The sequence below is a fragment of the Magallana gigas genome, chromosome 6 (genome assembly GCF_963853765.1).
Source record: "Magallana gigas chromosome 6, xbMagGiga1.1, whole genome shotgun sequence".
Lineage (NCBI taxonomy): Eukaryota > Metazoa > Mollusca > Bivalvia > Ostreida > Ostreidae > Magallana > Magallana gigas.
This window is the reverse complement of record NC_088858.1, coordinates 34,260,170-34,286,990: the sequence shown is the minus strand read 5'-3', so window position 1 is coordinate 34,286,990 and position 26,821 is coordinate 34,260,170. Positions and strand designations below refer to the sequence as shown.

At 31.7% G+C, this 26,821-nt stretch overlaps 1 protein-coding gene across 3 annotated transcripts; it reads left to right on the top strand.

Annotated features, from left to right (window-relative positions):
• The first annotated feature begins 10,705 nt into the window (after positions 1-10,705).
• On the top strand, positions 10,706-26,656 carry LOC105342077 (coiled-coil domain-containing protein 175). Of its 3 annotated transcripts, XM_020072882.3 has the most exons (25): positions 10,706-10,862; positions 11,199-11,284; positions 11,552-11,799; positions 12,014-12,091; positions 12,241-12,295; positions 12,637-12,735; positions 13,230-13,285; positions 13,388-13,451; positions 13,869-13,978; positions 14,187-14,268; positions 14,711-14,783; positions 15,014-15,077; positions 15,381-15,491; positions 16,043-16,114; positions 17,007-17,192; positions 17,865-18,000; positions 18,447-18,578; positions 19,416-19,554; positions 20,762-20,841; positions 21,978-22,130; positions 22,315-22,417; positions 22,693-22,736; positions 23,087-23,249; positions 24,215-24,242; positions 25,951-26,140. In XM_020072882.3, the coding sequence occupies exons 1-25, from the start codon at positions 10,802-10,804 to the stop codon at positions 25,994-25,996; spliced, it is 2,469 nt and encodes an 822-aa protein (XP_019928441.3). In that variant the 5' UTR covers positions 10,706-10,801; the 3' UTR covers positions 25,997-26,140. The 3 variants fall into 3 exon arrangements, with proteins under 3 accessions (XP_019928441.3, XP_019928440.3, XP_011447209.3); XM_020072881.3 differs by lacking the exon at positions 24,215-24,242 and having other exon boundaries at positions 25,951-26,656; XM_011448907.4 differs by lacking the exons at positions 17,007-17,192; positions 24,215-24,242 and having other exon boundaries at positions 25,951-26,656.
• Positions 26,657-26,821: the final 165 nt, after the last annotated feature.

Genomic DNA, 26,821 nt, shown 5'->3' with positions numbered 1-26,821 from the left:
GTTCTTCGTGGAATTTAAAGCACATACATTTGCAATATTAAAATTTCAAAACGAAATTTTTTTATCCAAAATTATCGTCATTCCTTTTTTTCCGGTTCATTCTTTTCCGGTTCGTTTTGGTTAATGTGATTATGCTAATTATAAATGTTACTAAAATTCAAGCCATGATGACAAGATGAGCCTATGAAATCCATCCAACTGAATGATAACTGAAATAATGTTAGGGGTGACTAATTTGCACAGCTACGTTTGATTGAACGCATAAATTACTTAACAACATGTATGTAAAACATTAGTTTGAAAATCTACCAGTTCGTGAAAATTAGTCAAAATAAACCATAATTGATGAAAGACAATTTCAACGAAAGAAGCCGTTTAAAATATTCATACCTTAATGTACCATTCCGTTTTCATCAATCAAATTAAAATCAATTTTAAATTATGTTTTCTTTATAAGATAATTATTTCATACGGCACCGGCGTACCATTCCATGTAAATCAAAAAGATGCAAAGAATTGCAATGAGTATTTTTTTCAAGACTTTTACCTTTGTGTCTTTCCATGAAACCATCACAGTAAAATAAAATAAGATTTTTGTATAAAATATAAATTTCAAATGTACCAGTCCGTGTAAATCAATCAAAATTAATCCCAAATGATATAGATGACTGTGATGAAAAATTCTCGGAATTTTAGATATCAGAGAGTTTTCTAAATTTTTAGTAAAAATAGATATATTTTTGTATAAAAGATTAATTTCAAATGTATCAGTCCGTGTAAATCAATCAAAATAAATCCCAAATGATGTAGATGACTGTAATGAAAAATTCTCGGAATTTTAGATAAAACAGCAATCTTTTCCTGCATATTGGAAACAGCATGATTTAGATTAAAAAGATTTCCAGAAGTTGACCATTTGACATGTTTTCTTTAGATTTTGTCATTTCCTACTTAAAATGAAAGCTCGATAATAAAGCAATATAAAAGCAGTGATTACTGCTGCATTTTAATACAGCATAGACTTTACAGTTAGAAGTCAAATTCAGTTGTCAAATGTGTACGTACAAAATACCAATGACTAATAACGTTTTGCTAAGGACAGTAAAGATATGATTGAAAATACTGAAATTGTACCAATTACGATACATTTCATATGATTGAGATATTTCAATTACTTCTTTACTCAAATGAATTTGTACGTGACATCATGCAGCATAACATAATCTTAAAAGGTCTTTCAGCTTAAAGTTCATTGCTAGGCCAAGAAGTTAATTTGTTCTCACTTAATATGTGCAGAATCATCATCGTTTCCTTAGCAGGGGTTAAATTATCCTAAAACATAGCAAGCCACGGAAATTTGCCCGCACAGAACTAAATATAGTACTGTATAGTACGTATAATGATACTTTGTAGTCAGTATATTTTTGTTTGGTTCAAGAATTTACAATATTTGGATTTTCTGACTTCTGAACCTTTTGAATTTATTTAATTAATAATAACAGATTCAAACTATCAACCGAGGAACTTTTGAACCTTCGGATAACTGGACCATCAGGATAATAAACCTTCAGACTTAAGCTACGTTTTATGGACCATGATCGCTTCAATGACCACAAGTACGCGAGAACATTGAAGCTCAGATTAATTACACCGTGTACACCCTCTGCCAAAAAAGAGATTGTTGCACTTTTTTCAGAATAAAAACAAATCTTAAACATTGTATTTCTAAACATACAATGTAAGTCGTTCTAATCAACACTTAGATTTTATCCAAGATTCTCTTTTATTTTTATAAAGAGATAAATATGAGTGAAGACTGTGTGCTTCTGAGCTCGTTCAATCGGGTATTTTTCATATAAATATGAAACAAAACAGAAAAATCTTCAATGCAAGACATATCAACAATGAAAGAGATTATCAATTTTTCACGTAATTGTCTATCATCAACTGTGAAAATTACATTTATGACAGCATAAATACTAGGCATATTGTTCCGTGTACAAATGTATGTAGCTCACATATGAACCTAATGATTGTTGTGGTAAAAACAGTTGCTATATCTATTTAGACACGAATCAGGCATAGGTCTTTGAAAACAGGAATAAACAAAAATTAAATTCTTTGGTCTCTTTAACTTTTAAAAATAAAAGTAACGACATAAATGTCTTCTATCCTTTGAACTTCTCTGTAAACTAAAATGCTACTTTAAACTACTATAAAATGCATCGGGTGAACATTTGCACATTTTCGTAGCAATGAGGTCTTGAATTGCGTGTTTTTCTTCCAAATGTTCTATATTCATATTACTAATAAAACACAACCCACTTTTTAGAATCATGCAATCAGGATATGAATAACTCATCAAAATCACATCATTTTCCCTTGTAACATGCGCATGCGCATGCCTTTATTTAGTATTGATGATAAGGAAAGAAACTCAAAATCTAAGTGCATTTCTTACTTTCACTGATCAAGATGTTTGGAATAAGTTTACATAATATGTTTTTACTATACGCGGTGATTAATTCGGTGAAATCAGGAAGAAAGCTCATTGGTTTTAATTTTAAAGATGTCAGTCCAACAGGATACAAGCAATGTTTGAAGTTGTGTATCGGTTATGCAGATTGTCTCTCGGTCAATTTTAGCAGAAATCGACTGTTGTGTGAGCTGAACTCACAACAGGAGACAGAAACTGTCCAAGTCACGGAAAATACCAAAGAGACGGAAGATTTCATCTACATGTATATCTCCAAAACATTTTTCCCAAACGTGAGTTTTAAAGAAAATTTTCTTGTACCTTCATAAATGATTTCTATAGAGATATCTAAATGTAGTTAGCTATTACAAATTGATATAAATACACTAGTATATAAATTATCATAAGACGAAAAAGACGTCAGTGTTTTGTTGTTGTTGCTAGAAATGTTTAGGGGAATAAAAACTACTATAGTATACTTTTTAAAACGTGTTATTATATTTATAATTGGACCAGTCTTTTGTTATAGCATTGCACGTTTAAGATCTGGCTCTATTTGTTATTTCGTTACAATTTAAATTTAACCAAAAAAAAATATTCTTATATCTGATGTCGAATTTTGACAAAACGTTTATAGTCAAGATGCAGTTTACAACTTCAGAGATAGAAGAATATGATTGTTTACAGTTTTTAGTTATTGTGATGGGTAGTCTGTGGATTATAAATATATTCTAATCCATATCACCTGTATCTGATAAATAACTTCAACTTGTTTCAGTCAATATTATTGCATCTTTTACAAGCAAATACAAATTTCTCCTTCTGAAAATTTGTCGTTCCTCATTCTAGGATTTAGCCCCAACCGAAGGAGAAGTCGAGAATTCGGCGTGCCCCAAAGGACAAATGCACGTCTCACGTTCAACAAATGAGGCTACCTGTGTCATATCACGTGAGATAAAAAAAAAACCTGTCCTGATATGATTTTTAATGGGTATCTCTTGTAATAGTATCCATACATAATGTGAGGTACACAATATTGCGATGAATACTTAAAACAAGTACATAATGTAATTTTTCTGATTATTTATTTTTAAGCAAAAATACGATATTATTTGTAAAATCTAAAAATTGAACTCAATAGGGCTGATTTAGAATGATTAAAAGAATTTCTTTAGTGGCATTGTATGGTACATGTATAAAGCGAAATTAATTTTGATTAAAAATCTCGACAAAACTATAAAAACGTCGATATGACGAGATACAACAGGTTTTTACGACATATAGAAGTCGTTAGTTTGAGATTTAAAAAAATCGAAAATATGAAAATTGAAATACGAAAGCATTTGTTTGTTATATCACACATTAACTGAATTTAAAATCTCGCATTGTTGGCTTAAACTGCTAAAAAATAACGCAATGTAGTGGAACAATAAGTCATTAGTTTGCAAGTTTTTATGAATATCAACAGGATGTGTTGGGGAGGTACCTCCACCTTACATCGAATACAGCACCGGTACCATATATCCAACTGTTTCCATGGACACCGCAGACGAAACACACGGTAACGTTGGAGAAAGCAGGAACTTCACCTGCCCCCCAGGAACAGTTGCAGTGGGCAAAAAGCGTGTAACGTGCCTTGCAAACGGACAGTGGGAAACTCCGAGATGCCAAGGTTGATCTATTCTTAATATTTTTCTTGGGTAAAGGAGTAAACTTAGACAGATCTATCACCAATTATACTTCTTCTTTTCTAGATACAGGTAGATTTGGTTACATTGCGTGTGTTTTTGTGTTTTCTTGTAAAACACCGTGTATTTACAGATTTCTTTTTTACTATTTATGAAATTGAACACAATTAACAAACTAGCATTAGAATGTTTTTGAATCTTCATTATAGTTTTATGTTTTCGACGATTTTCCCGTTGTTCGAGAGGTAAACGTCGCCATTTAGATTTAGGACATAAAAAAAAATATTTCGAAAAGCGTAAAAACAGCCTACTAGTATATAAAAATTTGATTATCGAGTGCTAAAAATTTAACGACGTGCCAAATATGGTCACGTTTTGTGAATTATGAGTGTCCGTTGAAACTCTTCTATTTTAAATTTATAACATATATTCAGTAATAAAGTCACGAGGAATTAAAATCACTTTCACCATAAGCGTAAATTCAAAAATAATTGTATTCTTTATAACCGTGTTTAACTGTATGCCTTAATTTTTTTTATCAAAAACATTTTTTTAATATGCTGACGTTGCGTTTACGTATCATGTAACGTCATAACAAAAAAATTTAAAATGTCTTAGCGTAAAACATTTTTTTATTGATTTAAGAAATGAAGATAATAATTTTTCTATTGATCGAAGTATCAAAGAAAAAATTGACCGGAAAACTTCATCAATGCGCGTAGATTTCCGTTCAATTTTTTCTTTGATACGTCGATCAATAGAAAAATTATTATCTTCATTTTTTATCATTTAATAAAACATTTTCAAATCAAAAAATGTTAAGTGTCATTGATGAATAATGTAAATGAAGCGGCGCGTATGAATACAAAACAACAACAGCAACACTATTTAAAATGGATGCACCTTCAGCTGATGCAGAGCTACTGAGCTGAATTAATGGATTAAACACAAATAGTGAGTTAAAATATGAACTGGCTGAATTGAAAACAAAAGAAAAATACATGCGATAGTTTGTGATATTATTCAATGTGCTAAAAAATTCGTAATAAAACTAGTCTTCATGTGTGATCGCTGGAATATGCAACTGGACCTAACCATCCAAGGAGAGGGGACCGTGGACTAAAATACTTGATATGTCTCATCAAACGAATAAATATTAAATGATTCATTAAAAAAAGATGTGCATTGTGCCATAGATTTCATTAAAATGGCGTTGCTTGATTTCATTAGGGATACTGTGTTTAATTTGAAACATAAAAACATCTTAACCATGCAGTCGAATTTCGAAATAAAACTTTGAAACCAATGGATCAAGCAGACAAATTATAATATTCTAACATGCAGTAATCCTGCGATCGAGCAACCTAAGAATTTATCCTGCTAAAAGTGTATAGTAACTTTTAATCTGCTTCAAAGTGAGAAATAAAATGCATGTTCCTTGCTTGTAGCGAGTGCACGGCTATTATGGTCATGTGCACTTACTACTTTATAAGTCAGATTGTAGATTTTCAAGAATTTCGTTACGCTAGAGTTTGTGAATGTTAAAAATGGTTTAAATAAATTAAGCGTTTTCTGTCGAAGTTTTATCGCAAAAAAAGTTAAAGAGAAGTGATTAAGTGTTTTTGTACACATATTTCATTGTAGTACTAGAATGCATTGAGTCGACCGATCCAAAAGGATGGAATTACTTGGGAAGCAAAAACGTGACATTTTCCGGTAAAACGTGTCAGCGCTGGGACTCACAGACACCGCATAGCCACCCCCACCCAAACAATCCGGTATGGTCTACATGTTGCTTTAAAACACGACATATTTCTTATACATGGATGAAATACCTGTTAAATGCTCGAATTCGAGAATTTTTTTGAACCAATTACTGGTATTGTAAAAGAATGAATGATTCCTTGCATCAAGGTCCGTTAATACATTATACCAGAAAGTTTTCATAACGAGATGTCCTTTCTTGCAATTGTAAACGAATTTAAATGTAAATATTTTTGTCTAAGTATTGTCATGTAAGATAGCATATTCTATACTGAGATCTTTTAATCATACGCCGATCCGTAGTTTCATACTATAGTGTATAGGTATCAGCTCATGTTTATCAGTAACTTCTGGTTATAAGTCTTTAGAAAATTGTTAAGATTTTTATTCTGGGCTCGGTTATTTACGTTGATTTCTCTATACATTGGTATTCATGATCATGTGGTTATATATTGAACTTGTCAAAAAAAAAGTGTTTTACAAACGATTCAGTTGGCAAACACTGTCTGTTAATTGCTTAATGTTTACATTTTGAAAATCAATCATGATGATAGATTAATAAATATTGTTCAAAGGAAAGTACCAATGGCTGGATTGAGTTGATTGGCAGGTTATTTGGTTGATCTGGCACTCCTTGAAAGTCCCTGTTTAATCTTAATTCATGGAGTCTGTCGGAACTATGTATACCATCTATGAAGTATATCAACTGTTCAATAATTCAAGTCAATCGGTTTATTCCCGTTGTTTTTTATAACCTTGATTTTGGCTTTAAGGAGGTTGGATGGTCACAAGTTTCCCATGTGAGATTCACCATAGGGTGGTATGTGACACCTCCATGTTGTAACATATTACTTACTGGAATAAGCATTGAAATCAACTATGATTTGCACCCCAACCCCCCCCCCCCCCAAAAAGAAACAAACAATTAACATAGCGCAGTGAGTTGGAGGTTCCTCTACGGATCTGTACATCATGAGTTTTAATCCCACTGGAGATTTTAAACTTTTTACCGTTCCAAAATTTTTTAAAACGTATTTTTGGATAATTCTGAAAAAATTGAAAATTCTTAACCGTTTACTAAAGTATTTTAATTATGATTGTACTTTAATCAACAATAATATCGACAGATGTCCCATACCACCTTAAAATCAGATAAGTTTTTTTTACGGTTTCATTAATATTTGTTGGAATCATATTTCATGAATATGGTGAAAATGAGTTTACATGTGAATTCGTGGTCAATGATCCTTTTCATACAATGTCTTAGCATATGTTGCACTTAAATGAACATTTTTAAAATTCATTGATCTTAGATCTGAGTTTTAGAATTACATAAAAAAATCATCTTTCTTTTTCAAGAAAAAGAATTACACATTAATCGCAGGTTTATCACGACCGAACTGCTAGTTTAATTTCCACAATGTAATTTATTTACATATGCATGGCTTTTGTTTTATCTCCAGGAAAACTACTGTAGAAATCCTACATCATGGAGACAACCGTGGTGCTATACAACAGACCCGAACCAAAGAACGGAAGAATGTCTCATTCCGACCTGTTGATTCATTTCAAGATAGAATTAGTAAAAATTGTCCTATTATACATGATACCAATTGGTGTATAAACGTCCATTTGTTGGCTGAATAACTTCAAATAGATTTAGAATTCAATTATGATAGCTTCTCTTTAAGTTCGCTCTCTCTCTCTCTCTCTCTCTCTCTCTCTCTCTCTCTCTCTCTCTCTCTTTATGATATGGGAATATCATAGTTGTCGTTGCTTTTGTGTCATGTTCGTACTATTTCTAAGATAATGGAAGACGACCTTCTCAATTGTAGTATACAATGTATGCATATTAAGTATAGATTATAATCTGTATCAATGATTCATTTCTAACATAAAGCAAGTAAAATATTTTTCATGAACTGCCTGTCAGTTTTTTTATTCATAATGTGCTAAACGGCACCCAGAGAAAGTATATGAAATAAACAGTCATATGAATGTTGAGTTTGGTTTGGTTAATCTTTGGTGGGTGTACCTTTTATAAGACACTTCTTTTATAAAAGAAGAGGGTGGATAAGGTGTGTAAATGACCTAGATAAGGACGAATAAAATACGAAAAAATCAAAATATTAACAAATCTGATAAATTTGCAAAAACCATTCAAAACAATGTATATTTTATATAACATCGATTTGTAACCCTTAAATATGTTTAAGTTTGAATATGTCATAGCAACAAATATGTGGAGAGATGACCCACCATACATTTTTTTTTAATTTTGTATTCAACAGTTGAACGTTTTATAAAAATAATACAAGTCCGTAAATTCGTGGCCAAAGTCACATTTCTAGGTCGTGGGTACCATCAAAACTCAGTGCAACATTTATGTTCTTATCGTTCGTCAAAATCTTTAAAACTGAATAAACAGCTGTGGTTAAAAATTGTGCTTTTGCAAAACTGTATTATAACATTATCAAATAGATTTAATTATATAATATAATATGAAATTGCATTTTACAATTATCCCTCCATCTTCTTTTTAAAAAAAAAAACACATATAGGAGACACCCTGTCTTAAAAAATACATGAAAAAATGAATGAATTGACAATTTCTTCTCAAGAAGATCTAGACTAGAAAAGATGCATAGACTGAAATCATATCAAAGCTTTATTACAAAGTGAAAATATTGCTTTTTATACAAATACATAATTATGTGTATTGGTACCGGACCGGTTATGTTAACTTTTTCTGCAATGATCGCTACCTTTATAACCCGCATGAATAATGAACAAAAAGTATTTTATTGTTTATACATAATTTACATAATTGATAGAAATAAGTAAACGTTTCTAATGAAACATCCGTATGCTTTATTGGGTGATTCATTCGGGATCTGAAGGTAGCGACATTGCAAAAAACAAAAATACATAACCCGCATGAATAATCGAAGAAAGTAGTCTATTGTTTATATTTACATCTTATTTAAACAAATTAATGAATTGGTCTAAAAAGTAAGTAAAAGTAATTAAAAAAGAAAAGCCAATACTCTTACGTAGTATGGAAATTTTAGCTTTGACATCATCATGATTATATCCTATATTTCTATACAGCTATTAATTACAATATCAATTTTCGTAAGAAATAGAGGGAATGATACTTAGTGGATATAAATACATATATTTAAACAATAAAATGCTATCTTTGGTGTTTCATGCCGGTTATGAAGGTAGCGACATTGCAGAAAAACTACATAACCCGCGTTAGCGTTACCTTGATTGAAGGTAGGGACATTGCAGAAAAAATACATAACCCGCGTTAGCAGGTTATGTAAATTTTTTCTGCAATGATCGCTATCTTCATAACCCGCATGAATCACCAAAGAAAGCATTTTATTGTTTATATTAACATCTTTTTTAAACTAATTTATAAATTGAATACGAAAAGTACGTAAAACTCACTAAATTACTGTTAAAATACTGTTTCGACCAATCGATAAACAGGGCGTGTCAATTTCAGTCCTGTCACTTTCTTGTCAGTTTCAGTGGCTGTAAATTTCGACCAATCGATAAACGGGGCGTGTATATTTCAGTCTGGCTAATTGTTCTTATTTCGTGTATATATTCAAACCTTACTTACGACTCAAATTCCAACATAGGAATATATACCCTGTCTAACTCTTGGGTGATATACTTGTACAGATGTTGGCATAATTCGATCAAGCGCGAATCTGGGGAGGGGGTGGAAAAGGGGTTCTGTTCCCATCCTGGAAAATTCAAACTGATTAACTATACATAAAATAACCAATGATAGGCCTCGGATTCCCCAGCAGACATAAGTATCGATTTCACTCTGACGTACCACCCCCTTACTCGGAATTTTCTTTTCTGGATCCACGTACTGTGATATTATGTACAATTTAGCAAACTTTAAAATAACGCAGGTTTATATACCTTAAATTAGTCCAAAGGAAGGATGAAAGGTCAACACAGGAATATAAAAACCTACAATACATTCAACAATATGTGATGTTGGAATGACATTGATTAAAAGATTTTTTTAAATGTAATCCCCCCTCCCCGTTTCATTATTGGCGATCCAGAAAATCTAAGGTGCGGGTACACACCAATTGATAAGCTGTTAGTTTTTTTTAATTTATGAACATGCAGTGATGTACTTAATTAAAATAAAAATCATAAATGGATAACTTCGATCTTGTAATCAATTTTCTTATATCAAGAAATCGTATTTCTGATATATAAAAAATAATTTTTTGATACCAGAAAAAAACCTCAAACATATTAATACGGCGCCCCATAGTTCTGTGCCTGTACATGTATGTGCAATATACGTGCGATACATACAGAAATGCATTTATTGCTTTTGTATCTTTTGACAACTGTTTCAGTCAGTGTTTGGCATGCTTAAGTCAGTTAAATAATGTTTACATTTGTGGTCGACACGTGTGACTTGATTCGTGAATAAACATATACAGTTAGTATATTACAGTTATAAATTATGTAAAAGACTCTCATAACAAACATGACAAATGAAGACAGATATACTTGTAACAATTAAAGTACTTAGTGTTAATAGTGAACTTACGAAGTAATAAAAATGAACGAGTGACTACAGTAATAAGATATGCCATTGTACCAAACATGAAAATATTAAATACTTATTCAATATAGCATGAATAGCGCGCACTTGCAAGGAGTGAGATAGAGTTACTGCCCTTTGAAAGCTCTTTTTGATTGAAAAGCACAAATATTATTGTTGACGACGAGAAAGCTTTCTCGGGTTCATAACAATTTTGTGTTCTTTTAAAGGATAGAAATGTAACAAATACTCAAAACGTATTTACATTGAAGGGAAATGTCGGCTCAGGTAGATAATACCGGCGTTAAGCACGCCGTGGAAAGACTTTTGGAGCTTGGTAAGTGATTGTCTATGCTCTCCATGCGGACAAGCGAGTGCACTTTATATGTAGACTTACTTTAAACAGTTAAACACTGTTAAATGTTGAAATATAACAAACATCAGTGCCGTGTGTTTCGCGTATGCATGATGCATAAATTGATAGGGATGAACATACCATTTTGGTGCACATTTGACTGATATATAACTAATTTAATGACCGTTGAAGCACTGCTGCACTGGTTTTATAGTTCGTATGGATCTCATTATTAACATCCAACACAAAATTTTCACTTATTTGATGTACATGTAATAACATTTCTTGTATTAATGTTAATGTACCGTTTTTCTTCAGCTGACCGAATGAGGATAATTGATTTTGGTTTTAATGATAAAGACATCATCAACATAGATAGAATCATTGAAGCTATTCGTGAACTGGTAAGTATATACATATTCACCAACTATTTGTACATTCTAGGATACAAATCAAGTATTTAACAATGTAAGTGATTGATATTCAGACTAACAGGTAGGCTAGACTATTTTTGTTAATCCCTACTTTAAGAAATGGGTGACCTTATATTTTTAGCTCGATCACACTCTAGTTCCTTTAAATTTTCTATACATATATTTGAAACATATATTTTGCAAATTCTGAGATTTCTTTCTCTTTGATTAATCATGAGATTAATGAAATTTAAATAGGATGAAGCTAGGCGGAAAATGCATGACAGACTGGAAACGGAGACCATACATGCCAGCATCTTACGTCATAAGCTACAATTCTTGCCAGCCCAGATACGTGAAGAAATCAAAGCAGCAGTCTTGTCGGCAAGACAGTTGAATGCTTCAGCCCAGAATGAAATGCAAGACAAGCTGGATTCTATTCAGCGAAGTATGACAGATCTTGCTGATCACCAACATGAACTGGAAAGAGAGAATGCCAAACTGCAGTAAGTAATAGTATACATGTATATTTAGGCTTTTCGGTTTATTAATACAACAAAGTCTGCAAATAAAAATTATATTTAGAATAGAAAAATCAATAAAAGTTATAAAAATGATAATTGATTTTTGTTTATTTTTTTCATCTTAGAAAATATGACTTAATACCCAAATTTATCAACAAAGTCCATTAATATTATTTTCTTCCTTGATTTTTTAAAGCCCTGAACGAGAACTTATTCGACAGAAGCATGAGGAGATCATTTCACAACTAAATGAGAGAATGGCTGAAAAGGCCAAGTAAGTTGCAGTGTTAATTGTATTTCATTTTTTTAGTTTTTATGTGTGTGTTTTGAAAATTGGCTCAAAACTTAATTCATCCATTTGACCATTCTGATGATTTTTTTGCTGCATCTTTGTAGTAATACAATTTGAAATGTTAATTACAGTATGCAAATTATCTTGAATGAGACAAGGGACAAAGTCAGACAGACAAATCAAAGTGTAAGTGGATGTTCATTTTATTTGTGCTTACCCTTGTCATAATTGAGGAGAATCTTCTTGAATAGTATTTATACTTCAGTCTCACATCATTTTCATAAACTTTGAAAAAAAGACTTTGAGATATTGAGATTTAAAGATATCATGTAGGTTTAAAAGCATTAAAAAACTCAATGGTTTGGACTTAAAATTTCTTTCACAATATCCATGGTATTTGAGGTATCTATGTTTGAGATAATGAAGTTTAATGACTGCAGTACTTTATAAATTTGTTTTAATGCGTCACTTTCATTCTCACACCAAGATTGTTTATTTAAAAGTAAAATTATTTTCGTCATCTACAGATTGTTGACCTAGAGGATGGAATTCTCCAATTAAAGGAAGATCTGATACAGGAGAGGACAGAGGCCAGACAGGAGAAAAAGAAGCTTAAACGAGCAGTGGTAAGAGACCTTGTAAATTTACATGTACGCAGAGAGTTGGTGGAGCACATTGGTCAAAGGTGCTGGACCAGTAACCCAAATTGAGACACCGGCTGCTGTAGCCATAGGTATAAGCTATAAACTGGTCTGTCATCCTGGACGAGTTAGTGACTTTCATCTGCTTATATTAGCACCACAGAAATAGGGGATAATAAACACCAGCCCTATTTGCTCTCATGGCTCAGAAATTAATGATTTAATTTAATCATGCTAAAAGAAATTGTGTCTTTATGGGGTTTTTTCCTGCTATAAGTAATTAGAAACAGGTGTCATGATAGCTAGAGTCAAGTTTACGTAGTTGAATAAGTAAAAATAGTTGCTTGTGATGATATAATATACATGTCGGTTGTGTGAAAATGTTTTCAAGGGATTAAGATTAATATGAACAAAGTTTAAAGTGTTAATTTTATTGATGACGTACCATAGTCATTTTAATTGTTTATTTTTCATTGTAGACCGACACTTCAGATATGACAAAGGAACAGAAACAGATCAATGTGGATAAGAAAAAGTACTAATGATTGAACCGTTTTAATAATTAAAACTACGGTAAATGATATACATGTAAATTGAAATCTCATGTGCATGTAATCTGGATTAAATTTTATTTCAGAGAATTAGATGTAATCCATGAGAGAATGATGGAGAGTGAAGGGAAGCTTGAGGCTCTTAGAAAGGTACGCTAATAATTTGTACTCCACCAGCATTTTAATAAATGAAATTGTTTATGATATATATGATTTCCTATCTTTTTAGTCTTTATTGAATATCGGCTAAAAATAGTTGAACAGGAGTTGTTCCCCTTGATGGGATAGTATGCTTCAGACTGCACTTTGCATATCTAGCTTTACTAAAATAGGAAGTTTCTGGAGAGCTTATGTTAAAACAGGATATTATCGAAAGTTAAGATTTTTAGTTGGATTAATTTACAGTTGCATGTTTATTTAGTGGTTTGCATTCATTGAATGACATATGCATTAATAAACTGTTCATTAATTTAATTCAACAATGAACTTAAGTAAATAATTTATTAGCACACATATTGCAGCCTGTACTATATGTGGTCATTCTGATTAAATTATATTTCTTTCCAGAGTTTACGAAGGTATGAAACCTCAAAAGCCAAGTTGGAAGGTCAGGAAAGGCAGCTCAATGCCCAGTTAGCAAAGCAACTCAAAATGAACGAGGAAATGAGAAGGAAAGGGTAAGTGAAGTCAGGCAAAGAGAACCTTTTAATTTTATCCCTGGAGAATCTGTTATAATAAGAACAAGCCTTAGGGCTTCCATAACTTCAAGATTTCAGTTATTGTAATGTCAGATTGTTTGATTATTCATACTTGCAGGCCTTATGAAATGTAATATTACTTTAACATGAATTCTGATGGCTGTTTTTCTTGTCATTTATGTTTTAGAACTGCCATTATCAATGAAGACATGAAATTACAGAAGGAATTTGAAGACAATGAAAAACAACTTTTAAAGAAATTGAAAAGGGTATTAATTCTTTCAAATTTTATTGAGTGATGCTAAAAGTGAGATCCTAAAATTAACAACTTATTTGAATTTATGCAAATAAATTATTGTACAGGCCATAGTCAAAAATTTTATGATGTACATGTATAACCTTAATTAGCTATAAGTATTTCTTAACCTAGAGTAAATCATTTTTTTAAGATGTTTATTATATACAGTAAAACACAGTTATAGCAAACACGCTTATAATGAATTGACGCTTACAGCGAAGTGAATTTCATTCCCCAAGTCTGTATTTCATGTTGTAAACTTGACGGATATAACGAATTACGCTTATAACGAAGTTAAATTGTCCGTCCCTGGGACTTCGTTATAAGCCTGTTTTACTGTATACTGTACATAAATACTGTATATACCTGGTACTGAGTATGTAATTTTCTCTAATTTGCCATATTTTTTATAGCTTGAGACTGAGACCTCAAAGGAAAATGCAAAAAATGCAGAGTTAGAAGGAAGAAAACTTGAGCTCCGAATTGGTGAGATTTTTTTTCAAATAGGCAGAAACAAAGTGATACCTGCCAATGTTTTTGCACTATATATATAATGTCTTAAAAATGAAAACTTTTTTTTAATTTAGATAATTTTTTTTAATGCGTTTGCTTTTTTTCATAATTTTAAAGTTTTCAAAAAGTATGTAAACTCCCATAATACCATGGTAGCATTGAGAGAAAAAATATGGAAATTCCTTTCCAATTTTTTTTTGCAGATTTGGAAGAGAAGCAAAGAGTGAGAGAAGATGATGCTATTCGAGTTAGGGAATATGATGATGAGTGAGATATGATATCTGATATTATAATATTCATTATTTTCTACAAAAAGCAAAGTAGAGTGACTCCAGTATATTAATGCATATGGTTGACAGTTAGTTGTACACATATATTATATATTCATATAAGTATATAAATGTAGTCTTGTATAGACAATATCCCTGGATACTTTGATGAATTCTTATTGCTGAATATGCAAGCCTGGTCTATTTTGTTTGCACCTTAAACTATGTTCCCTGAATTTTCAAAATAAAAAAATATGAAATAAAAAATATATATTGTAACTGTTTCGAATCATGTTTTTAGGTTACAAGGAGAAAAGAAAGCGTTGGCTTTGAAGGCAGAAGAGATGGGGCGAATGCAGTCGGAGAATGTTGAGATGTCAGATCAAATCCAGTCGCTAGAGGAGTCCCACAAGTAATGACAACAATAAGACTATTAAACAGTCATACAAATATTAACCTTGTTCCTCTTTATGATAGTAAAGACCCAAAGTGACAATACTTTACACAGGGTTATTTTTGTCCCAGTTATTTTGCAAACAGTTTTGAATTTGCCCAGACATAGTTGTGTTTGAAGAGAGATAATTTGGGCCATTGAAATCAGCCAAGTCTTAAATTCGCCCATTGATCATGAGGGTGAACTAAGGTGCAAAAATAAAACGGGGGCAAATATTTCCTTTACACAGTATATCTAGTTATAAACTAAGTCTTGATTTGGACAAGGAGTTGTGAGTCATAAGCCAATAGTGGTATACACGTTTTTAAATCTAAAACTTCATCATCCTGGCCTTTTTCAAGAATGATAGACATTTGACTAAGTGCAGAAACCTATTTAATTTTTAATTATCAAATTTTTCTGATGGGAAAAATATCAATTTTAATCAAATTGTTAAAGACTCTTTGAAAGTAGGTCACATTCAGTTCTTTGAATTTTTTTTTTATATGATTATTATTCTCTTATTTTAGAGCAGTTCTGGCGCAACTGAATAAACAGATCGAGGGTTTCAGAGAACAGTTGGCAAAGGAAAGAAAAGATAGGTATGTTATATTCGGGTTTTTATCGCGTGTCACAAAATTTGCAAAAATGGGGAAAATATGTAGCATATTTTTCATTTGTGTAAGTCTTTTTTTGCGATTTCTAAACGTTTCTTTTAGAAAATAATATAGGATATAATTTTAACGTTTTCGATATTTTGCTACTTGAAAGAGATCGCGAAAATAGATCATCGTGAAAATTACCGGATATGCGGTGTGTTATATATTCACTTGAAATGTGTTAATTAAACTAAATTTGTTAAATCTAAAAATGTAGGTCTAAATTGTTTTTTTAGTTTTATTTTCCCTTCAATTTTATTGAAGTATTTGATATATCAATTAGAATAAAATTTAAATTTAAAAAATTAACAACTGGGGTTGTTTTTTGTCCAATGCATATCATACAAATCTTCTGTAATGCTTTAATACTTTTATATACAGTGCCTTTAGAATGCAAGCTGTTTCTTTATTGGCAAAATTTTTTATTTAATGACATGTCACTAGATATTAATTTTATGCTTCATGTAGATTACTTGTTTGTTTTTCAATATAGTGATGCTAGAATGTAAGTGCTTTAAAGATCTGAATGTACTACGAATTTGTCAGATCTATTTTATTAAAAGTGTGATGCGTACAGTCTCTCATTTTCAGAATCTTTTTTTATATTTGTCTCTTAGTAAGCATCTTGAACATTTTCTTCAATAATTTTTCAGTTTATTTAACACAGATTTATATATTTTCCTTATTTCACATTACATCATCCAAAGTTTCTTTTGATCAACAAGATAAAAAATTGATATAAAAATTAAGCTGTGTTTTAAAATTCATATAAGAAGAAATTTTGAATGTGGACAATTATAATATCATCCTTTATAACTCTGCATCGGCTCAATAGTTCTGAGGAAGGCTCGAGAGCGAGTTCAAACATGAGTCGTCCAACTGATTCTGACTCGCAGAGCCTGATCGAGTTCAATCCCCGCCCACCAAGCCAGAGACATAACTTGTTCAAGAAGAAGGCACCCACGTCTGCAAGCTCTACAGCATCGTCGTCCGAAATCTCGGACTCGCCCGAGCCTGAGGGGTACAGGAGTGGTTCATTGCCGTGGCTTTCTCATTAACTAGATTCCTTGGTGGAATCGTCATAATAGCCATTATAACTCATATCTAGAATGGGATTCATAATGAAAATTAAAATTAAAAACTTACCAACTTATTTTGATGATTTTAATTCTTGATGTGTGGATGACAATGCAAAGAAAAAGAATGCATGCATGTATGTTGCATATATGGATATTTTGACAGTATTCATTGTGTATTTATATAATTATGTGTTTGTGTAAATTTTTTTATAATACTTATATATATGAAATGCTTATTAACTTTGCAGTACTATAAAGACTAATTAATTAAGCTTATTTGATATGCTTTTTTAAAGATATTTTTTAGCTCTGAGAAATGCAATAGCAACAGACTTTTTAATGGATTGGTGTTTGCTTTTAACGCTTTCTAATTTTACTATACGTACTACATTGAATCATCTAGGTTAAAGGTAATTTCAGACAATTGAATGTTTGGTATTATAAACAATTATTTTTCAGATAAACCTTTGATAAGCAGCTAGAAAAAATTTTTATTAGACATTTTTACCATATGATAAAAAAGATCTTAGTTTTAAACTGGTGAAAAACTTAAATCTGGTCCTGTGGCCTTAAATCAGTTTTGATTGTAATTTGTCTATTTGTAAAATTTTCAGAATGGAAGTTCAGGAGAGAAAAAATTCAGTGCAGAAAGATGTTGAAGATTATAAACTGGAGACTCAAAGATTTTTGAACGAAATGAATCAGAAAATCAGAGAAGGAAAAGCAGCACATATGGAACTGACAAATGAGGTTTGATTATTTGTGAAAAGTGTAACTTAAGGTAACTCCATATGCATAAAACCCTCTGATGAAAGTTAAAAAACAGAACTGATTTCAGTTTAATAGACTTAAATTTCATCAATTATAAGAAAAAATATACATGTCATCACACTTTTTGAGATGTCAGATAAACCTGAACTAAAGCATAATCTAGCATCAGAAAACCGTACTTTTTTTGTTAAAAGTAAAATATTTGCAGGCAGAAATTTGTTTATCTTGATTAATTTTATTGTCAACTGTGTCAGGAAAGTACAACTACAAAAACATTTTAAAATTAATTGTTGGAATAAGAAACAGAACTAGAGGAACTTAGGATGAACAAGATACAAATAAACAAGTGAACAGTTTTCTGAATCCTTGGAACAAGTGAGTAACTGTTTTTGATTAAGGAAGTACTATTCTATTTTTTTAATTAGGGAACCAAGTTACAGAAGGAGCTTAAGGAGGAAGAGGAAGTGATCAAAGACCTGGACACGAATCTGAAGAAAGCTCAGTCTCGATACACCATGATGTACGAGAGCATGCAGGGAAAAGTGGACAAAACAGAGGTACAGATATTAAGGTGGCCCTAGGCCTGGATATTGCAGTGTAATTTTACATGTACCTCCCAACAGATTAGAGTTTGTTGAAGTTTACATGTACAGTCCTTGAAATGTTCTATTTTCCCATTTTTCTGTGCGTTTACCGTGCACTCACCATGCACTAATATTGTGTGCACTTGCGCTCTCTGCTCCACTCCATTTGCGCTCACCATTCACAAAGCACTCACTGTGTGTTCACAAAGTATTCACCTTGTGCTCACTGTTCATTCAGCGTTTACTTATTGTTAAGTCGGATGATATTATATGTAGGCTGATATCAATAAATACATGTAGTTTATAAGTTATTTTTCCTGATTACGGATGAAATACAATGTAAGAATAACTCCCAAGGCTCTCTGAATAAATCGTTCATCTTGCGTTCACATATTGGTCACCTTGCGTTCACCATTCACTTTGCGCTCGAGTTTGCTCTCCGTTTGCGCTCTGTGTTCACTCATCATTCATAGTTCATAGGCGCTCACCAAATTCTGTTCAGCGTGTACTCTACGTTTGCTCAACATTTGCTCAGCATGCGCTCGCTGTTCAAATGGAAAAATAGAGCATTTCAGGGACTGTAATTGAAAATGATGCAGTATTAAAACAGTAATATAAAAGAATACAAATGACTATTCCTATGCCAATATGCACTCAAGTTTTTTAAGTAAATCTAAGTGGTTTGATTAGTATGTCTTGCTCTAACCAGCCTCCTGATTGCAGACCATGCTCGTTTGAAATAAACTAAATCCCTGATTAAGAAAGAATCCATAGCTGCAATTAACCTTCTATTATTACCGTTTTTTTTAGAAAGAAATCAACACCTTTGAAACACAGATAGAGGAGAAGAAGAAGTTGATAGAGGAGAGAACACCCATCTTTGAGGAACTGGAGAAAGTGTTTGAAGAGAGAACTAATGCTTATAATGCAATGAAAAAGAACATAGCTAGTATGTGGTACTGTGGTCATTCAAAAGGCAGTTATTCACTGTTCCAGATTATTTTTTTTTTCTATCGCCAGGAGAACTTTTTGCAAGCACAGCAACTGATGGTTTAGATAAACTTTGACAATATAGATAATCTTAATACAGTGTAAAATTAAAGGGGCATAACTCTTGATATCAACCAGTTATATACAGACTATTCATAAAATTGAAAATATTTGCAAAAGAAATAGAAGCTAACCCTAATTTCCTATTTTATGAAACTTAACTTTTGATAAAGAATTATAGAAATCATTATATATGTAGATTTCATCTCAGAACCCCCTCCCCCATCATAGTCTGTTGCTGAGTTTATGAAGTTCTTCTGTTGACTCAGAGGGTTTTATGCAGAGTGATCTACCCTTAATCAACACACTTCCAAAGTTGTGGTGTATATATACATGTAATATCTTTTATATGCATTTATATATCATGACAGTTTTGGAATGGACTAGTAGTGTAAATGCTAGATTCAAAAGAGCATAGAAAAATGCTTTTAACGATTAATTTTTGTAATTTATTTTAATGGAAGTTGATTAATACTAGATACCAAAACCAATCATTTGTTTTATCCAGATTGATCATGCAGAGAAATATTTAATAGAGCACAGAATGTTGTGATATCTTTAGATCATTTGCTGCTGTAGTTGATTTAACCCTTAATCCAACAGTGAAATGCAAACAGGAATATACTTAGTTTAACAACACTATAGATAATTGAAATAACCTTAGCAAAATCAGAGCAGATTCCCTGTGTGTTTACCCAGATTTTGACACTGTGTGTGTGTGTGTTTGCTTGACCAGTTTGTTGCCATCAATGTTAGAGTAATTAACTACCAACTCTCTGAGTCGGTCGAGATCAACAGTGTTCAGTACTGCATAAGGCTGAGAACACTGTATGGAAGAATGTCCATAGTACACGTATCAGATATGTTGTCACATGCATGTCAGCTGCCACAAGACTAAGTAGTATTAATTTCAAAGCTAGAGCTGGCAAAACAGTAACAAACCCACTCTTTGACGGGGGGTTAACTATCAGTGGTGATGGGTGTGTGTGAATTAAGGTTGATTATTTCAGGGCTCCTTAGACAAAGAGGTATCAGGTGCTTTGAAAGATTTGTCCTTTGCGTTTTGTCTTGAATTTAAAATTTCTTGCCATGAATTGTCTTTTTAGTGATGAGGCAAAAGAAGTCCCAACTTGACGAAAACATCAGGAAAACTAGAGAAGAGAAACAAAAAATGGAAATTCCAAAGGTAAAATATCTTATTACATGGTAACTTGCATAAAAGTACTTGCATTTATACTTAGATCCAACAAAAAGAGGCATTTAAGGAGGCCGACTTTAGTTTGCATTGCGCATGTTTTTGCGCATTCTAATATAATACAGTTGATTTATACTTAATTCTTATGAATTTTTTTCGACATCATATATAAAATTGAACACAATAAACAAAATACAGATAAAAATATTTAGATTTTTAAAGGAAATTTTTATTTTTAACACGATTTTTACATTGTGCGGTAGGGGAGCGTTGCCATTGCGCTTTTATGACGTTATGATAAAATGAAGCTTTGTAGGAGTACGTTATGAGAAATAACATAAAAGAAAAAGTAAAAATTGTAGACTGTTGAAATTTTATATACAGAATGATGCTATCCTCGATTACATTGTCCTCATTTTTGGAATGAATCCATTATACCAATCATCATTCGTGATGATCCAAATATATAGCAAAATTTGGTGCATTTTAATATTTTGAGATGGCCCCCACTAAAAACCAGACGTTAGAATTTTGTGTTTTTTGCATATAAGGTAGGAAATGATATTACTAATCATATATAACAATTTGAGAAAAAAAGCTATTGTAGTATTTTTTTAAACTGCTTTGATGTGTGGAAAATGACAGTTTCCTATATATTCCTATAGTAAATGTACCTCTATTTTGAGATGGTCCCTAAAAAGAACCAGAAGGTCGATTTTCATGAACCTTCGCAAATAAACTAGAGTTGGTTTAAATAACATATGGTTAAAAAATAAAGAGTTATGCTATTGTAGTTTTTCCGCAAAAAAACCCAAATCGGCCTCCTTAAGGCAGTTTCATCAACAGTTTTAAATTCTTTACCAACAAACGGGGATTGCAGGAGCATTTACTATGCAGGAAAGAGGAGATTCCAAATTTTCACTTTTATATAACCTGCATACAAGTATTTTACGAGAAATCATAAAGCATATACATGTACATTATGAACCTCCACCCTCTGAGAGAAATAGAAAAAAAAGACTGACATTATTTACCTCCCCTCTTAAGAGAATATGAAATAAAGAATGTCTCTTTGAATTCTCTTAATGACATTTATTTCATTTGGGTATATATATATAAATTGTCAGAAACAACTGAAGGAAGATCTTAAACGCAAGAGGGAAGAGACAATGTATCAACTGAAGAGACAAGGGGATGATCGCCAGAAACTGGAGCAGGAAATCTTTACAGCTGGATGTAAACTGAGGACCATCATGGAAGAGAATCAGAAACTGGAAGATGTATGTAGACTCAGTGAAGTGAAAAAGGGGGAGATAACCTTGTACTACAGTGCAGTTTATGGACTACCTATAAGAACCTTGATATCGGGTGGGGGGAGGAAATTCAAACAAACAAAACTATGATTTATTACTTCATTCTATGATACATGCATGATTACCGGTAGACTGATTTGGTATAATTAAGGGTTGTCAAAAGCTGGCAGAAGAAATATTGGATTTGAGAAAACAGATGGAAGAGGATGCTGGTTTAAAACAAAAACTGGATGAAGAGTTGGAGGCAGTCAAAGGTAAGTTTGTTTTCTCCAAAAGTAACAAGTACACATGTTTGTTCAACAAACAAATGTTTGTATGCTTGTTTGTTTGTTTTAAATACAAGTATTGAAAACCTTATGCTTTTTCAGTCATTATCTTAATTGTGAAAACTGTTGGCCTTTTAAATATTGCTTAACATCAGGGTACATTTTTTTCTTTAAAAATTTCTGGTTGGAATGAACTTGGACATAAATGATGTACATGTATCCTTCTATTTTTAATTTCTAAATTTCTTGTATTTTTTTTTTAGTTGGTCTTGTCAAAAGCTGGCAGACTGATCAGGAGCTTAATGAAGTATGTTCAATAATTTATACTAGTATGATGCATGCAGATATGATAATCTACAAAATACATCTATGTTAAAAAGAATTTTTTTTTGAAATACATGTAATTGTCATAAATAAGTTAATATTTAAAAAATAATGAAATCTTCTATACTTTAAAGGACCATGCAATTTCATTGTAAATAATTTAAATGAAATGTAAATCTTTATTTGCGCAAAATCTTGGGCTTATGAAGTCATGGTGAAGAAGTTGTGAGATAACCAGCTGAAAAAAATTACCCATACTATACATGTATATCGATACTTTCATCAGCTTACATATTGTCTATTATCGATCACCAACTCTTTCCCTTTATACAGCTCTTCACAGCCAAAGACCAGATTGTAGTGGAGGGATTTTCGGAACTTCTCCACCAGACGGAGGAGAGGGAGGTCCGAATTAACAAAATCACCAAGCGTCTGAACGAGGAACTGATGTACTTGTCTAAGTTCCTGGAGAACCTTGCCACCAGGCGGCCCCAGCGTAAGTCTCTCCACCCCCCCCCCTCCCCCCCCACCCAGGCATCATCCTTGCTATTACAGAAGATGGTTTTCTCCCTCAACCCTTAATAACTGATTTTAATTTTTATATCTTAATGATTCATTTGTATCTTGGTTTAGTAGATCTTTCTTTTTTTGAAATACAATCATCCCTGATTCACATTTACATATGTAATACAAGTACCTTTTTTTCATTTTAAACCTTTTTTTTTTTAATACATACCCTGGTAATTGTGCAATTTTTAATACATGTACAATTTTATTAACTCTAATCTTTTCCATAACAAAAGTTAACAATGACTTATATAATTTCTCAAACACATTGCTACCTTTTTTTCTTGGGATCATAATTAGAGGGAGTATATTGTAGCCACATTGTTGAAATACTAGTAAAACAGATTATTAATTTCATCTTAATCCTTATCTTAAAGCTTACTTGTGATAATGTGTGAACCTGTGAATTTTATTTTAATTCATTAGGAATATTCAAGCAAACCTGTGAGCACACATACAGTATTTTGCTATTAATTTTAAAGTTTTTGTTTGAATTCAGTATATCTTAAAAGTGTGGGACTGGGTCCAAATATCTAAATCAGATTTTGCCAGTCTATGCAAGACAGATATAGTAATACATGTATTTTGCATAGTGATGTATACAATTTCATGGTTATATTTTAGCCTGGTTTTGATATCAATTTTTTTCCTTCTATCTTCTATCAGGTGAATAATTGAACCAATTAACAAAAAAGGTGTAATTTTTAAGTTTACTAGATAGAAACATAAAAATGTAGCAGAGTTATTAAAGATAGCTGTATTTTAATTTTGATTTCAGAAGAATTGTTAACAATGATTTAACTTGTTTGCTGTGTGTGGCTAATGTACATTTTAAATGTTTTAATTAGTTTAACCCTTTGATTACAAATATTTGTGTCTTAATCATTATGTTAGGTGGTAAAAAAGTTGCAAAGAAAGACAGGTAATGTATGCACCCCATTTCCTCTTGAAAGGCATGTTGTTGTGTTGTGCATGTAAAGTGATGCAAAGCGCATGGGCCAAAGAGAGTTTTTAAAGTTTTGATCCTTTCAAGAGGGAAATGAGATGCCAGGAATAGATAGATTCCACCCTTTGCATGCCTTTGCCATTTGTAATGAGAAGTTTTCTTTCAGTGTTGTTTGGGTATTTATATCATGTATATTATGAAGCTCACCTGAACTATGTTATAGGTTAGAGCTCTGAGGAAGATTTTATTTCATGTCTGTCGTCTTTCTGTTTGCAAAGATAAATAAGATAGCCCAAAATAATTTACGAAAAATTAAAAAGGATACATCTCAAGCACACATATATGTGCATGTAATATACATATAAGAGTCCATCATAAATTCAAAGTTATATATAGGTCCACTGAGAATTTAAGCAAAACTTATATCCCAATATTGATTTATTACATCATAATAAAATATATAAAATTCCTCTTAATTTTCAATTTGTATGAAATGCATTACGAGATGCACTTTTTGATATCAAATTTGTAAAACCACCTATTAGAAAAAATTACAATGTCTAGAAATGACAACATATTTTGTGTGTTGCATGAATTTAATTTTTAAAAACTTTATACATTACATATTGTATTTTAAATTCTGTTGATGCATGCTGCATCTTGGTTCACTTATTTGATGGAGACGTTGTACAATATGTGTATTCATGCAGGCAAATTTATATTTTTCAAGTACATGTTTTTAAAAGTTATGAATGCTTTAAAATCAGGTATCCATCAATTATGTATTAAATTCTAGCCAATATTATTGAAGCATTGTGTTAAAAATTTATTTACCATGTCGGAACTTTCATATTCAGCATTGGTATAAAAATTGCTAAATGAAATTACATATTATGAGTATTATTACCATATGCATATACAATATACCGGTAGATGGTATTGAAATGATTATACACTTAGCATTTAGTGAGAGGTACCAAATATAAAGCGGAGAGAAATTATTGAGAGATAAATCACGAACTGCACCTAACCATAAACAAGAGAGCTTATGTAGTTTATGTTTGACACCCATGCACAATTAATGGCCAGAATGTAGATGCTTTATTACAGAAAAAATGGAATTTTTTAACAAAAGAAGATACTATTAGAATGAATTAGATCTGTGTTGAAATGCAGAATAAGTCTTGTTTTATTTAGGTAGTGCCCCATGCAGTTTTATCCTGAGAATTTAATTTAATACCATTATTTATACACAAAATGTAATTTGAGAATTTTTTAGCACAGAAAATTGCAAAAAAATATTTTTCCCCAACATGTTTGTTTACCAGACTTTTGTGATTTCTAGACAGCTGCAGAAACTGAAATGCCCTAGATAAGGATGTTTGTATGCATGGAAATAGAATTTGAAAATATTTATATAAATACATGTATTTATAACATTTAAAGCTTATAATTACTGATCTGTTCATCTATTTCTGAAGGAAATCAATTAGGTTGTAGCATAATTTTTCTGGATGTGGAAATTTATTCATACACTCATATGTTACCCAGTACACTGTATATACAATTTAATACAAATATGATATGATGCTTAAAGTTTCAAGTTTTATCATAGATTATTTCTATACCATATATTATTTTTTATACATGTAACAACATTGATTTGATTTATACACGTTTACAGACACACCACCACCAAGTCGAAAATCAGGAAGCCGCGCCTCCAGTAGGCGGACCGAAGATGGGCGTGCCAGTAGAATTAGCCAATCAGCTCTTCACAGTAAACTACAGGATGTAGACACTACCAACGCTCCTCCTAGTCGTATAAGTACAAGACCTCCGACTCGCGCCGATTCCAAAATGGCCAAGACTGTAACGATTGTTGATGAACCAGAAGTGAAAGAATCTTAACATATAAGGAGATATCACAGATTAATTGTTATTAAAGTGAGAATGATATTTATTTTTCAATTGAAACAGATACTGTAATATTACATACTGCCCAGAGGATTTCTGCTCAACTATTCATGTATTTCTGGAGTAATTTGACAATTTTCTCTATAAACCATGCAGCTTAAAACATGTTCCAGCCCAAGACTCTTTGTTATTATAGTTAAACCATTCTTAACTGCTCTGTCAGCAGCTTCACATGGTAGAGATTAACATCTTGTTTGGATATTAGATGTACAAGGATAAGATTAAGCATAGAGCACAAATAACACGATTTTTTCATTTGCAGAGGAATTAAATTATAAATAACAATTTCCCATCAAGAATAATCTAAGCTTAGATATCCCTTTACAAAATGAGAATATGATAACATGTTGTTTTCAGTGTATATTTTACTTGTTTGATATTTTTTGTTTGTAATATAAAAATTTGATGCATAATATTTTGCTTTATTTATTTCAAGTTACTCTAATTAAGGGAGCAAACTCAAGCAGTTGAACTTACCACAAATTGGCATCAATTTTCGTATCTTTAATTAATGCTTTTATTTAAATAATCCAGGCAGAAAATTTTAATTATCACCAAAAGATGTTACATCTGCACAC